We start from the raw sequence: 16,497 nt of genomic DNA, 5'->3' as shown, positions 1-16,497 counted from the left end.
TTCGGGCTGTACGCAGACCACAGGGGTGGACAGGGGTTTTCCGCAGGGATCTGTGCTGAGTCCTACCCTCTTTAATGCATATGTGACTCCCTTGGCCGATATTATCAGAGGCCATGGCTTTGAGACCATTTCATATGCGGACGATACGCAGCTAATTGTCCCCATTGGGGAAGACATTATGTCAACCCAACTGAAATTCAGAAGCTGCATGTCCGGCCTTGCCAGCTGGATGAGGAGGAATTTCCTACAACTTAATTCCTCAAAAATGGAAATTCTGCTGTTCGGTAAGGTCGATACAATCTGGTCTCCAGAGTGGTGGCCTGCTGAGCTGGATCAAGCCCCCCCGCCTAGAAGCTGGGCTAAGAACTTGGGCATTAGGATAGATGATAAACTATCTATGGAGGAGCAGGTCAAGACAGTGTCAGGCACTTGTTTTGACACAATGAGGATTCTTAGGAAGATCTTTCCCTGGATCCCTTTGTCAGCGAGAAAAACCCTGGTCCAGTCACGCCTGGTGACTCAGCTGGATTATGCAACTCGCTGCTGGTGGGAGCAAGGGAAGATCTCCCATCAAGGCTCCAGGTAGTGCAGAACACAGCAGCCCACCTTGCCCTCAACAAGCCGCCATGGACCCCTTCTGCCCCTCTGCTGAACCAGCTTCATTAGTTAGGGTTAGGAAACGAGCTATCTTCAAGATGCTCTGCGTGGTCTTTAGATCATTACAGGGGAAAGGCCCCGTCTATCTCAGAAACAAACTCAGGTGGTATCAACCAGCTTGACAACTAAGATCTAGCAATGCCAACCTCTTGTGTACCCAGAGAATACATAGGGTAAGGAAGGGTGGTAGAGCCTTTTCTTTTCTGTCGGCTAGCCACTTGAACAAACTGCCACAGAACATTAGGGCCTGATGTGAGCTAACCAGCTTCAAGAAACTTTTAAAGACATTTTCTGTTTTAGAAGTACACGCCCAATAAATTACCTTCTCCTTGTAGCGCCGAGGGATCCCCTCGGGATGATTCCCCTGCGCTCTATAAATTCACAAAGTAAAGTAAAGAAAGGCAAACAATAGCAATTAGGGACTTGCAAAATAAAATGGTTGTACATGTGGCCCTAAATGAAACCCAAAGAGTTTCATACATTATGAAAACGGTATTTCTATTGCTTGTACATCTGACCCTTAAATATGTTAATTATACGCACTTGAAAATAGTGAATGCACACTCTAAATTAATATACCTGACGCACGCAGTATGTTACGGCTGTGAAAGAATGGTTTCATTTCAGAAATAGCCTTGGACGCAGTTTTGAAGGATTCATGTAGCTTTTGAACTAGTTAAAAGACCTATTAACACAAACAAAGGGAATAAAAATTGTTTTTATTGATACCCGAGATGGAGAAATTTGGAAACCAAATTGGCACCCGTAATTTATGCAAAAAAACTTCGTGAAATTAAACACGATTCATAAAGTAATTTATAGTTGTAAACGCACACCTGTCATGCATTCACCGCCTCCTGTATTTTTGTTTGCATTATTTATGGTCATTGTCAAATCGTGACGGTTTTACTTTGCCTCCTATACCGATGTTCCGATTTCTTATTTCAAATTTTAAAAAAAGTATTAACCATATCCCACTTTTCCTTTGAAAGTTTAGGGCAGTCTCCTATTTTTTGCAACGTTCTTCGCCTGATATCTGATGTGAAACGTACTGTATCGCGCTGTGATGTGTTTTGGGCATTTGTGTTCCTTACAGGGTTGTCTTATTCTTCTAGGGAGACTCGGGTGGCCCTCTGGTGTGCCAGCTTGGAAATACGTGGGTGCTGGCTGGAATTGCGAGTTTTAGCTCCGGATGTGCGCTGCCCAACCGCCCTGCAGTATACACCCTGGTGTCCGCTTACACTGAGTGGATAGTGCGACACGTTCCAGAGGCTCTAACAAATGTTGTGAACATACAATTGCTCCCAATCACAGAGATTGTACCTACGTTTCCCACAGGCTCTGGAAATTCCTTCACTTCTTCCATGGTTGTCATTCTGGGTATAGGATTGTTCTATGTTTTTGAAGCATAGCAATGTCCAGACAGTTTTTTATTGAACCGATTTTCATTCCTCACCTTTCTAAAACCGGTATATGCACGGAAGGCGGTGGACCAAAATTATTAATAATCATTTTCACTATCAGTCGAATGAATTCTGGTCCTGTAGTTGCCTTATCATTCAAAAGGTAGAACATCCTGAAAATAAGTTTATGTATCCCAGCTTGTCTATTGTAACATTAGCTGTCAAAACTTTGCAGGCGTCTCACCTGGGACTAGGAAATGTAATATTTTGGAAGGCAGTGTTGTGGTATTAAGTACTTTGATATCTTGTAGGTTTGGTTACCACCTGGCCAGTATTTTAGCGACACACTGGTAATTTACGACTCAAGCTCGGCGTCAGTAATATATGTCGGGTATTCTCTTTTTGCTCCATTGGACTTGCCTTCTTTGTGATCACTTGGCAGACACTCTCTGTCTACAGTGCCTGCACGATCATTCATGCTGGGCTCTAGATTTCACTTAAGCAGCAGCCAAACAACAGTTTAGGATTAGCCTCCACTAATACTGGCAGTTGAATGTTTACTTCCGGGTCACTTCCTCCTTTTTCATTGTGCAGGAAAAGACCAGACGCAGTAGGTCGGAATGAGTGCATCACGAATTTATCATTTATCCTCCGTGATGGTGAAAGAGAGGTTAGTGGCAATTTGGAAGCTCATGTTTGCTGTAATTAGAGTTGGGAGAGGTTGCAGTGAGGTAAAAACCGGAATCAGTGCCTGTTTTTGTACTGCCTGTGGGGTGGAATTGCGACTGATTCACTACCTATTGGATGGTAATCACAGAGCGGCTTTCAGAAGCACTGTAAGGGGCCCAACAGTACATTTACCTTAATGCTAACATTAAAGTAAATACCTTGCCTGGATCCTAAGAGTGCGCTTCAAAGAAGTCTGCTCAGCAGGGAAGTGCCTGCCTACAGGCTCATCCTGGAAGACTGACACCATTCACAAATCCTCCTACTGGAAAAGTTGCTTTGAGAAGCACTGTCCATGGCCTTTGCCATTGAATTAACTGAATGTAATTAGCATTAAGATAATTTCATTTTCTAACCCTTGACAACGCTGGGTTCTGGGCAGGAAAGGACTGCCAGATTCCTTGCTTTTCTTAATTACAGAAACAATTATTCTTGTTTAGCAGGGAATTTCATCTGTATTCTTCCTTCTTTTCAATCCAGGGCAGGCAAATATGGAAACAGCAGAATTGCCCCAAGTTTCCTATCCACTTGACACAGATTATAAAATGGGAATTTCTCCTGTCCCTATCTTGTTGTTTGCTTTATTGTCTGATTAATAAAAATCATTACAGTATTGACCCACAAATACTAAAACATATATCAATTAATGGTTAAGATGTTTACACACGATAAAAAGAATAAAAAAGAAACTCACTGATTTCTAAATTCGTGCCTCCTAATTTCCTCACAATCTATGAAATCCCAAATACAGCCCTTGTGTCATTAAAAGTGTCATGTATGATAGCAGTTAATCGTAGCTTATGATATTCAAGTGAAACTGCGTCACATGGTTCTAAACCAAAAACCACTTCAATTACGTTACAGTCAAAAGACAATAATAATTTGTTGAATTTTAACATCATACTAAAAGGAGGGGACAGAACTCTAGGCTTTACTAAAAACATACTAACAATCCCACTTACATTATACAGATCGACTTCAAAGGGTACAGAACAATGTGCAAGTTAGCATTTTTATGGAATAATAGCAGCCCAGTGCTAGTTGGTAATTATTGGCTCACTGGCTCTCACATTGAGTAAGCCTTTTTGCCACTCTTGTAACAAACTTGGTGAACCGGATGTTAAGCATCTGGGGGCATATTATCAAGGCGGGCGAAATGAGATTATTGCCGCTTTAGTGGCCGTTTTCGGCCGCAAAGTGGCGATCATTTTATCGCCCTATTAGCAAGCTGTTGCCAACAGCAGTTAGCGACATCTTGTAGGCGATAGCGAGCGGTTTGGGGCCCGCTTTGCATGTTAGCGATATTTATCGCTAATGACATGCAAAGTGGGTGTACCCAACCTGTTAGTGACTGAAAGCAGTCGCTAACATCGCTATCGGCTATTAACAACACAGGCGTAGCGATGAAAAAATGTGCGCTAAGTGCGAATATCGCCCAAACCTAATGCCTGCTCAGACCACTTTTTAGCCTGTATATCCAATGGGAGGTGGATATTCAGGTTAAGTCCCTATTAGCGATAATGCGTGAATATCGCTGTATTTCCAGGGATATTCACGCATTTCGCCGCTATCGCCGGATATTTTATCGCATTGGAGATAAACATTGCTAATAGCACGTTATATCTGCAATAAAATCCGGCGATGCGCGGCGATAAAAAAAGTGTCGCTAAGCTCATTTAGCGATAAATATTGCTAGTTGTTGATAATATGCCTCCTGGTTTTTTGAGTTGATGGATGTAAGGATGCTTGTCGGCAGGAGCTAACGGCAACCTTGTTCCACTCACCCCATAGCAAAATTTTTCAATCATGAAGAAATAGAGGGCAAAGACACCACTTGCTCAATTGATTCCCTACTACTCCTGCACCCGTGCACATTGCACGGATAGAGCAGCTGGACAGGTGTTCTCACTCTTTCATGTTTTGAAGGTTGTGTGCGGTTAGGTTATCACAAACACCACCAGAGAAAAGAGATAAACTCCAGACTTCATTGAACCCTGTCATCAGTTGTCTGCAAGCACTAATGAACAGACAACAAGTGACAGCGAGAGCTGTTAGCAAAACTTTTAACCTGAAAGGCGAAGAAGTCTCTATCAGAACCCCAGTACCTGAAAAGATGCCAGAGCTCGAAATTAAAGATATATGGAGCAATCGTTTCTTCAAATAAAAACATATGTGCAATACTGGCAGATTGTCCAATTGGGCTGGTGCTTACAGCACATATACATCCCTTGATAGGGGAAGCCTTTTAGCAGATGCTGCAAAGTTTCCCAGGTCCTTTCGTGTGGCCACTTAAAAGGTGTGACATGGGGCAGATGAAAATGGACGGTATTTATTTCAAAGGTGGCAACCCTACTTGTAGGTTTATTTGAATTTATGGAGCTCAACTATCACTATACATTCTCAGCAGATGTGGCTAATCCACCATTAGGGAAAGAACTAGCTGCAGAACCATTTCTGCAGGTTGTAACACCACCTTACTGCAACACAACAGCAGTAAATTGTCTGTCGGGCATTCTACCTGTGGCAGATCTGCTGAATCCACAGGTAGAGTTAACATTACCCCACTCCTTTATATCAGGTCTAAGGTGATTCCCGGGCTTTTAAAGAAGGTAGATCGGATGAATCATTTTTCTTTTGCTCTTTACCTGTGATTTTTATTATCTGCCTATAGTTCAGCTGATATTGATTGATTTTACCCATGTACCAGACAGTGGTTTGTTATTTACAAAAACGTACGGGATTTGAACTTATATCTCTTATGAAGAAAATTAAATGCACTTTTGCTGCCATTAAAGCAAGAAATAATTCATGAAACTGCTGTTTTTCTTTTTTAATCTATGCGCCACATCTTCGCCAATCATTGTGCTGAATTCTCAAACGTATTTTTGTAGCATGTAGCGTACTACTACAGTAATACTATTCAGATGCAACAAAGTGCAATTCATAAATTCATGGCCGGCGACTGCCGCCTCTCCTATCCTTGTCTATGAGGAAATATCTGCCACCACTGGGAGATCTCTGCACTTGCATGTGTAATACCCTGTAGTGAATGTGGGAGGGGCCATAGGAGAGGTGAGAAATGGGGAATAATTACTCAAAAATATCAGAGAAAGAGAAGATTAAGGACTGGTCTAGGAGGGGTATGATAATACAAAACAGACACCCTCAGAAGAGTGAAACCATTGGTGAATTGCTTTCAATTAGAAGTCAAGGCTGGAATTTACAAACAGATGTTTGGCCCAAAATGTTATTTCTTTTTGAAAGAAAAGTTTTTTCAAAGCCGTAAAACTGTTTCAAGATGTAGAAATAAAAAATGGCGATTAGTAATAACCTTGATAGAAAGAGAGGTCATTTTAAATGAGAAGGAAGAGAAGACACAAGGGAGCTGGAATAGTTTTTGAAAATGTATGCACAAGAAAAAAGACATTGATTTTTGTTCATTAGGAGAGAATAAAGCGACCCCACCCACCATAGGTCTTTACTACACTTCTCAAGAAGAGTCCTTTCTTTATGTCCATGACCTGCATAGGTTTAAGGCTCCTCCTCCCCACCTGTTCTGTGAGTATCAAGACACAAGAGAAAGGAGATGCATAACTACTGAGCCGGGAGGGAGGGGGTCTGACAGGGATGAGGGGGACCTCATTCGGGGTTATGAAGGTTACCGGTAAGCAATGGTTTCTTTAGCCCCTCATTGGTTCCTCTCATCCCAGTCATCACATTGTGAGGATGCCACAAGCTGTATACAAACTCCACTGCACCAACTTAGGACGTCACAAAAACAATTTTAATACAGGAACAGTTACTGCATTGCTGTTTTTACAACATTTACATTAAAATGATCAGACGTTTCAGTCAATTACATCCAACCTGTAATGTATTAGAAACATGTGAAGGGACACCCAGGTAGCAGCCTGGCATATCCCCTCAATAGACTCCCCACCAACCTCAGTCGAGGAAGAGGAGATGAACCTAGTGGAACGGCCCTGAATCCGAGAAGAAGGGGAATCTCCAACATACTTATAGGCCTCAGAAATTGTTTGTTGTATTCATTGACTCAAAGTAGACACATATCATAATTAACAAATGGGGGAGAGAGAGAGCAAGAGGGTGGATTCCTTCTCCCAGGTAATATAAATAAACAACAAGAATCTCCCAAATTGGGTGCTGTGTTCCCTACAATGGTGGGGAGCACAAAATGTGGGGAGCACAAAGTGTTTGTAAAATACACCTCACACACCAAAAGGACACTTGGTGTCATGCTTCATCATTGGGGTCTTCGCACCCCTCTACGGGATGCGGCGTGCTACGACCTATGGCTACGCTGGAGCACTATCTCGTGTAGACTATGTGTGGTGTGTGTGAGGGTTCGGTGTGAGTATGTGGTAAGGTAATTAGATTTAGTGAGTAATTTATTAAAAAGGTACCTGGCTCGTGGGGTGAATCAGAACTACTTTAATGAGCCCCCGGGCTGGTACTGTTAAAAAGGGTGCAGGTTGAGGTGATTATGTGAAATTAAGCACATCGCCTCTTGGGTGCATCAACATGTTTCGGGGTAAGACCCCTTCTTCAGGACAGGGTGCACCACACCCCACCTTACTCACGTTTTTCTAAGTGAAAAATGATTTTTACACAAAATGAAAGTGTAGTGCTGTAATATGCCTACACAGTTCATGTAGTTCTTTGCTAATATGCAATAAACTTGGTGTTCAATAGTACAATGCCTCATGAGCCTCCGAACGTTGGGGGAGAATTTGGGTCCACTGGCCCGGGTTACTGCACTGGTAACGTCCTTCTGCCCCCGAACGCGGCTCCGCTGTGAAAGTAGACACAGGCATCTGTTTACCTTTGTTAACACTCCATAAAGCAATAAAGAGAACATTTGAAAGTCTAAATTCATTAGTGTGATCTAAATAACACAGGAAAGTTATTATAACATCAAGGGAGAAAAGATCATGCTGCAGATCTTCACTGTGTAATACAGGCAAAATTAACTATTCATCAGCATGACATTTTAATTGATTTGAGGAATAAAACCAGGATCAGGATGAAGAATCACTATCCGGTAAAATCCTGAGGTACGGGTAAGTAATGACCACAGAAATCAAAATCCCTATTCCCTCTAGCTGTTGTGATAGCTAAAAGAAACCCAAAACGCCAATCCAGCTAGCTGTTGTGATGGCTAAAAGAAGCACCAAGTTTGCTGTCAACCACACCATCTGGGCGGAGTCTAAAGGCTCAAAGGATACACATTGCAAATCACTCAAAACAATAGACAAATCCCAAGAGGGAACTTTAATTGAGGTAACAGGGGTTTGGAACAGTAATCTTTTCGATAATCTTTAGACCAAAGGAGTAACAGCAGACAAATCACTCCCCACACCTTTACATAATTTAAAGTCTATCCGCTGAGCTGAGAGAGACGAAGTGGACAGCTTTTTCAGAAAGCGGTCTCTCAAGAAATCCAAAACCTGGACAGGATCAACGGAAAAAGGATTAAGGGAGTTTGAAGAACACCAATGAGAAAACGAATTCCAATGCTTTCTATAAGAAGCCCCAGTAGAATCATTCCTAGATTGCTGAACCTGGTCTGCCACCAGGGAAGAACAACCCAAGGAACTTAGACTCAATTTCTTTAGCCCAAAGCAGTTAGATTGAAGTGAAGCAACTGATTTAGAGACATCTCCGGAAACTGCAAGGGGAACAGGACAGTCAGGATCTTAAAAAACAACCCTTGGATAGAGCCATCAGAAGAAATAATCATAGGTGTCTGGTCCAAAAAGGTGCCACCAGAATCACTGATACACCCACCCCCCCAAATCTTCTGAAGACCTGTCAAAAGTGACAGAATTTAGGCGGAAGGCATATGGAAGCCCGTGTGGCCAAGGAATTGACAGAGCATCCTTTGCACAGGCACATGGACAATATACTGGGAGCAATGAGTTCCGGGGACATGCCAACAGGTCTATCCAAGGTTAGCCAAAGAGGCTGCATATCTAGTAAAACAGAGCAGTTGCCAGATCAAATAGGACTGAAGAAGGCAAATTTTGCCTTAAGCAGTCTGCATGAAAATCCAGAGCCGCTTGAATGTACACTGCCTTCAGGTATAAAAAATGAACCTCCACACAGGTACAGATTTAGGTTGCCAACTGATTCAGATGTGGACATTTTGTGCCCCCTTGGTGATTCAAGTAGGATCGAGCCACCTCATTGTCTGAAGAGCCCATAATAAGGGCAAAACCGGCCCTAGGTTGCCTGTATTCTGGTTCAGGGATCATTTGGCTTGGCAGTTCGGCTGGACTGTTCCCATTCAAGCAGAACAAAGACTGATTTGCAGGAAAAATTATGGGTTGGGATGCAGCACGAGTGATTGCCAGTGGCTGAGATGAAATCAAGCACTCCACCCATCACCTTGTTGTTGCAATTGAAACCCTAAGTGCGATGGGTATGCCTAGACGCATGCCCATGGGACCCATGCTCACTGTGCCTCTTAAATCAAGCTATATCTGGCTGAAGAGACCATGATAAGGGTAAAACTAGTTCTAGGGGTGCTGCTCGCAGCAGTTAACTTCAGCACCTGGGAGCAGTTTGGGACGCAGGAGCAGAGCGGGACTCCATTACCCAGGAGCCCCGCAGTCACCGGCAAACGCGCTCCACCTCCTGAAGTCGTACAGCTTATATCACAGGGAACACCCCCACGTTGCCGGACGCACGCTGGACACGCGCCGGGCAAAGCACGGGCCAAGGGCGGGCCCGTTTAAGCCCGTTCGAGGCCGGAGCAGGCCGGTCTAGGCCCACTCTCGAACATCGCCAAAAGGACATTGAGCTCAGATATATTCTATGGTAACATCAGCTCATGCCCCAGAGATCTGTGATACTTCTTAATTTGCGTGGAGGCTTCCTTCGGCAACCAGGGCCAGTGGCGCTGTAAAGGAAAAGAAAGGGCCCAAGGGAGGGGGACGCATGGGCACACTGGATTACTTCATTACGAAAGCCTCCAACATGATTGCCCAAGAGATTGAGGTAACGGAACAAAGGTTATCACTTGGCCCTGGGCCATCGAGGTGCCACCGGAGGCTGGTCAGATACGGGATTCACTATCACCCCAGGCTAGCAACAATATCAATTTTGACAATCTGCCGCTGCTTGGTAACGCCATCTAGAACATGGCGGTGGGCTCTATGCCAGAAAACAAGTCAATGAACCAGGCAGCCTGTCCAACAACCAGGTCGAAGACTGCCCCCCACAAGGCCAGAAAGGAGACACCAAAGTACAAACTACGCCCTAAGAACAAGAAAAAGGCAGTGACTCAGCAATAGGAAAATTGCTCTCCTACAGCAAGGCCAACAAAATCGGTCCCAGAAGTAAATAAAGATGTGGTAGATAACGTGGAGGCGGAGATGAAGATTGAGATAGCCTCAGTGACTACGAATACCCCCGACATCTCTGAGGTCCCCGTGGTCACGCTAAATAGTGCCTTTTGGGAGAAAGTTGGGACCATTATAGCTGACTGTCTAATGCCCTTAATAAACAAAATGTCAGCTATCGAAACAAATGTATTAACGCTCACTAATGCTATCAATCAGATATCTAAGGATTTAATATCATCCGAGAATTTGACTAATGGACCTCCACCTTCAATACCCCCCTGTGCGAATTCTAGAAGCGGTCCAGTGCCAGGGCCCTCACTAGACCTGACAAGGGCCCAGGCAGCCGGATGCTCGCCGCCAGCTAAGTCCGGGTCTACTAGGCACCGCTGGGTTCAGGGGGCTAAAAGCTTATCACCAGGAAAACTGGGACCAGTCATGAATCAGATAGATAGACATGCGCAAAGTAGGGACAAGCCCAGACATGCTCAGAATGTTGCATCAAAAATCCCCAAGGCACTACCAAATCAACAGGTATGAAAATTGATCTACCCCGGAATGCCGGAATGTGGCCCTTTTGTTGTAGTTCTGGTAGGGGTACCACCGATTTCGACCGCTCTTGAAGAGTCACATGCCTCCCTAAAAAACAAAGTTACTGACTGGCTCAATAAAAACAGACCAATACCACCGAACGTTAAGAGTGAAATCCTGCATGTTCGTAGGGTAGCATGGGTGGGCCATAGAACCAAGGACCACATGGGGGACTGTATTATAATTAACTTCTGGGATACACGGATAGTGTCTCATATATGTCAGTGGTCACAGCCCTCACGCACATCAGTAATCCAGTCCCTCCCCTTCTCGCATTTTTACCCCCGGGCCCCAGCACCAGAATTAGCATTGAACTCAACAGGCCCTCTAACAGGGATAGGCTCTAGTCAGGAAAGACCTAGAGAACAACAGTTAACTGAGGTCCTTCCCTTATACAACAGATTTAGTTGCCTAGACATGGTGGACTGACTGAGATCGAGTCACCCGGAAAATAATAATGGGGTTCCAACAGATGCAGACTTCGGGGCAGAGCTGGAAGTTAGGGTTGCTCGAGGTTGTGGGTTGCAGGAAGAAACAGGGGAAAAAAATGGAGGAAGTGGGGAGGTAGTCCCTTTGACTTTGGCTCCTGCAAGCAAATGTTCGCACGCCCAGGAGCCTGTGCTAGTCCCCACTGGGAAGGGCATGTTCTCGCCGGTTCCAGTGGGTGTAACAGGTCTCCCTGAGGTCTCAAATATTGATTTAATTAAGAGGGGACCTCAGGGCCCGAATGCAGTGGCAATAAAATTATTATCTTGGAACCTGGCAGGACTAACTAACAAACTTTCCTGCCCAGATTGGGGATCCTTTTTGGATGAAAACGATGTGTGTCTGTTCCAGGAGACCTGGGCGAGAGCGGAGCAATTCAGGGTGGGCTTTGCTTCTTTCTTTGTCCCGGCAGTCTGGGGAGGGAGAGGCCGCCCTTCGGGAGGACTTGTTATATGGGTGGGCATCCACCTGGGTTGTAAAGCTTCAGTACTTAGCACTAATTCAGGAGACATCCAATGTGTGGTTCTTACCTGGCCAAATGCGTATAAACTCGCATGGATTAACATCTACTCACGTCCCGTTAGTGTAGGTAGACCACTTTCGGGCTCTCTATTCTAGCGCGGTCCTCACTGATGAACACACCAACCCTTTTACCCTAGCCCAGTTTATCGCCCAGCCAGAGGAGTGCGAGGTCACGGTGGCCGAGGTGTGCCTTGCAATTAACAAACTGGCCACAAACAAGCACCAGGCCTGGATAAACTCACGGGTGATCTATTTAAACACCTACCAGAAGTATGGGGTCCGTATCTTAAGGTAATATTCAACGCAATTTTGAGTGGCATGACTCTCCCCACTACTTGACTGGGAGCAGAAATAGTTACTATTTTTAAAAGGGGCTCACCTCTGCTCCCATCCAACTATAGACCCATAAGTCTCATCGATGTGCCACAGAAGATCTTTGCGAGACTTATGTTGGACCGGTTACAGGACTGGATGGAGGAGTTTGTGATACTCAGCCCTTTTCAGGCGGGGTTTAGGAAGAACACCTCCACCGTGGACCAAATTTTTCATCTAGTGCTTTTGCACAGGAAAAAGGTGTGTATTAAGGGTGGCAGCCTCTATACGGTGTTCGTCGACCTCCGCTCTGCATTTGATCTTGTACCCAGGGGCAAACTCTGGAGTGTCCTTCTAGAGTTGGGCATTCCCATCCATCGCCTTTCAGTCCTGGTGAGGCTCCACGAGGCCAATTTCGCTCAAGTTAGATGTGGGAGGAGTGGTGAACTGACATCTAGATTCCCCGTTGGATGGGGGTAAGGCAGGGCTGTGTGCTTGCACCGACCCTGTTTTGCCTCTACGTCAACGGGGCAATCGCGCACCTGGATGGTGTCCAGAACAATGATGCACCCAAACTGGTAGGGAATAGGGTGCCGGCGATAATGTTCGCTGACGACACCCTATTGCTCTCCAGAACCCCAATTGGCATACAGCGAATACTGGATGGGTTTGTTGACTTTTGTACTAGTCGGGGTTTGGAGATTAATTCAACTAAAACAAAATTCATGATCTTCAACCCGCCTAGAACCACAAGACCTAATCCCACTCTAGGCAATGCAAGATTGGAAAGGGTAAGCACTTTTGTTTACCTAGGGGTAACGATCAATGAGAGCATGTCGTGGGGCCCTCAGCAAATTAAATCCCAATTAAAACTTGCACAACTATCGGGTGGGATTCTTAGACATTCCAATCTGTCAACAATCAAGCCTCTTGGTCTACCACTGGAGGTTTACAGATCCCAGGCCAGGGGCGCTAGTATGTATGGTGGAGAGATTTGGGGACATTGCAATCAAACACATATCACCAGGGTGGAGAACAACTTTCACTTGTTGGCCCTCCCTCCTAGCACCCCGTTGCTCTCACTAAGATTTGATATGGGGATCACGCCAATTGCCGAGGAGCTGGCCCTGAAACCATTAAGGTATTGGCACAGGTTATGGGCTATGCCAGAACTGGCCAACTATAGGCTGAAATGAAATGAAATTAAATGAAATGAAATGAATAAAAACTTATATAGAGCAACTTAGCCCGGAGGCATCAAGGCGCCTATCAGGAAAAGAATCATAAAAGGCAGATCCCAAAAAACTAAGGGTAAGCTTTGGCAAAAAGCCATGTCTTCAGAGCCCTTCTAAAGGCTTGCATTGATGTAAGGGACTTAATTTCACAGGGCAGAGTGTTCCACCATCTCGGAGCAAGACTGGAAAAAGCCCTGCCTCCCCACTTAGCTCTTCGAACGCGGGGGACTGATAACAAGAGTTTTTTGGAGGAACGAAGGTTTCTGGAGGTAGCATACGGAACCAGCAGGTCTTTTATTCCTCCCATCCCATTTCTGGTCAAGGCCCCATAAATCAAACAGAAAACCTTAAAGGAGATCCTGGCTTCAATCGGAAGCCAGTGTAGGGATTTCCTAGCGGCAGTGGCTGACGAGCGCCTGGGAATGTGTCAAGCACAAACTTAGCCGCAGCGTTCTGCACAATTTGTAGTCGATGTAACAGGCCCTTGTTTATTCCTGCGTATAATGTAATAGAGAGAGTTCTCCCAATATACTTTCAGGTCCAGAGGGGGGAGAAGAGAAAAACTCAGCAAAAAGGGGTAACCTCTGACAAGACCTATATTCCTTTGTCACCAGAATTTATCATAAACATTATAGAGAAGGATGCTCTATGAACAACTGAAACCTGTAAATTTTTTCAAAACATTATTTTATTATTTTTCTTTTTCGTTTTTTTGTTTATCACTTTGACTGTTTATACATAAATATAAATATAAATTAATTTTGTGACACAAAAAGAGTTCATAAATAACACACAATCTAAACAAATAATAATTTCCATAAAGTGCAAATGAAGCAGATAAACCCCTAACAGTTCATCTTATCCTATTGGCATTCACTCTCTCAAGCATACTACTACATATACTATCATTCCTAAAAAACATTTATAAACATGCTAACAAAACCTCACATAAAACTAACACAGAAATTACTAAATAGACCTCATTAGATGTAAGAGAGAGAGGTCCTAGGGCTTGGTCATTTTCCGATCTATACAGTATCAAAATTGTGATACATGTCCAAGTCTTTGATGTGTACGGCCTACGTACGTTTCGGTGACAGTTGCTAATTAAATCACCTTCCTCAGGGCCAAATCATAAAGAAGACAATTCAGACAAAATACAAATACATGAAGTAAAACAAGGGGTTCTTCAATTTCTGAAAAATAAAGAGAAGCAGTAGTGAAAACTATTATCATTGCTTATTTAAATCCAAGAATGTTACAGGACAACTTTATAGTGGTGCATCCTTCTATCAAGATCGTCTTATTAGATCAATCTGTTTATCTTATATGAAAATTAATGCATACTGTAGTATACAGTCTCATTCAAGACAAATTTTGCAAAATAGTAATTAGTAAAGAGGAGAGTTTCCAAGATTATAACATGTAGAGCACCCAGTGTGAACAAAAATAATTCACTGTCTGTATATGAAGTGACAGATTTAAACGGGTTATTAAACTGGAAAAAACATGTGTGATGGACAGGAGCCTTTAGGGTAGAAGCAGAAGGTGAAATACATTGCTTAAGGCATGCCGGCAAAAGAATGCATGAATAGGAGATTACCTATTTCTATTAGCAGCAAGAGTTCGTGGTCTTCTGTTTAGTAGACTTTATAATGTAAACAGATTGTTGCAGGTGCATTTCATATCTGAAATTATTATCAGCGTTGTTAGATATCTCTGTTAAATTTTGTATAAAGATAAACTAAGAGTAAAACTTCTTAGAAGGTTACCTGGTAGACGATGTCATGTGATTTTATCTAAGGAGCCAAAAATTTACGGTGGGCCAGATCGTGCGCAGATTCTGTGACAGGGTATTTTTAGACAAAAAGTTTCTTTCTCTTCAGCTGTCTCTGTGTAGAAAGTTTTATAGTACCCATTATTAAAAATCTAACCTATGCATATTGACAATCGTTTCAAATAGATGTTTAGAGGTTCCCATATTTACCTGGTCGTAGTTGTAATCCTGTTAAAGGTAGTAAGTTTGTGGCGTGTAGCCAACCTCAATTTGCAAGACCAGTTTCAGACAGAGTATCATCTTGTCATCTAAGAAATATATAGAGACATCACTAAATTATCTATTCTTATTAGAAATTGTAATTACAATGATATTTTTCGCCGATATACTGTTATTGTAGGCTGTATATGGACAAGCACTACATATATACAGTTTTAATGCTGTGTGGTAGTATTATAAGTCTTATTATCAAGAGCACCCCATAGCCACAGAAATAAAAATTGCATGGCATAATGATATGTCAGAAGCGCATCATTAGGAAACAGTCCGGCGTGTTTAAAAATATATTGACAGTCATATAGATATGAGCGAGTGATAACAAGTACTCTAATCACAGCCGAAAGTAATAAGGACTGACAGCGACGAGACATTCATTGTTTGCGCGCATCGGAACTATTAAGAAAGGTTTGATGTAGTTACTGTTATTTACGCTTGCAACTTTTCTTTGGTTCTAAACGTGTTTAAAAATTTATAAAACACGTCGTGCAACGCTTACAGACTAGCTATGAGGAATGCCCTGTATTCGGACTTTACTGCTTACCGTTTTTGTTTGAAGTGTGCTCCGCAGCCTGGGGTTCCTTAGAGTGGGCGTCGATGCAAACACATAAGGCATTACAGTAATCGAGCCGAGAAGCTATTAATGCGACCACGATTTGCTTGCGGGCTTGCAAGGCTGGAGCTCAGAGAAATACTTAGTTGCGCGAGCGGATCCAAATTTCTATGGCTCACTCACATTAAGGAGAAATGCACTAGGCTGGGAATTCCTGTTCTATGGACTGATCCAGGGCAGGGCTGTAAACAGATCTCACCCAACATGCTCACGAAAATATATCGAGGTGAGAACCTAAAAATGGCTCTGAGTAACCCCAACAACGGCTCGAGAACTGCTACCTCCTTACTGGTCAAAGATTCCTACTGTTTTGAACGTTTTCTGGATATTATCTACCCTGTTGTAGCCAGAAAATTGTTTGTGCAATGGAGGCATGGTGTTTTACCCTTAAGGACATTCATGTGTAACTGGACATTGCCCTTCCTGTGATTATGGCAGTGAAACTGAGACACATGTACTCTTTTTTTGCTCTGCCTATCAAAACCTGAGGAAGTACTTGATCAAGCCGCTCTGCAATAATATCGGCTTCCGGCAG

General features: G+C 43.5%; 1 protein-coding gene across 1 annotated transcript in view; it reads left to right on the top strand.

The window, feature by feature from the left end:
* The window catches only part of LOC144769173 (serine protease 27-like), a 92,623-nt gene extending 89,967 nt beyond the window's left edge, over window positions 1-2,656 (top strand). The window contains exon 5 of the mRNA XM_078653189.1: window positions 1,773-2,656. Within this exon, the coding sequence (XP_078509315.1) occupies window positions 1,773-2,069 (297 nt within the window). The 3' untranslated portion in view covers window positions 2,070-2,656. The remainder of the gene's footprint in view (window positions 1-1,772) is intronic.
* The last annotated feature ends 13,841 nt before the right edge of the window (window positions 2,657-16,497 follow it).

The sequence above is a fragment of the Lissotriton helveticus genome, chromosome 7 (genome assembly GCF_964261635.1).
Source record: "Lissotriton helveticus chromosome 7, aLisHel1.1, whole genome shotgun sequence".
Taxonomy (NCBI): domain Eukaryota; kingdom Metazoa; phylum Chordata; class Amphibia; order Caudata; family Salamandridae; genus Lissotriton; species Lissotriton helveticus.
This window is presented reverse-complemented; position numbering and strand designations above follow the sequence as displayed.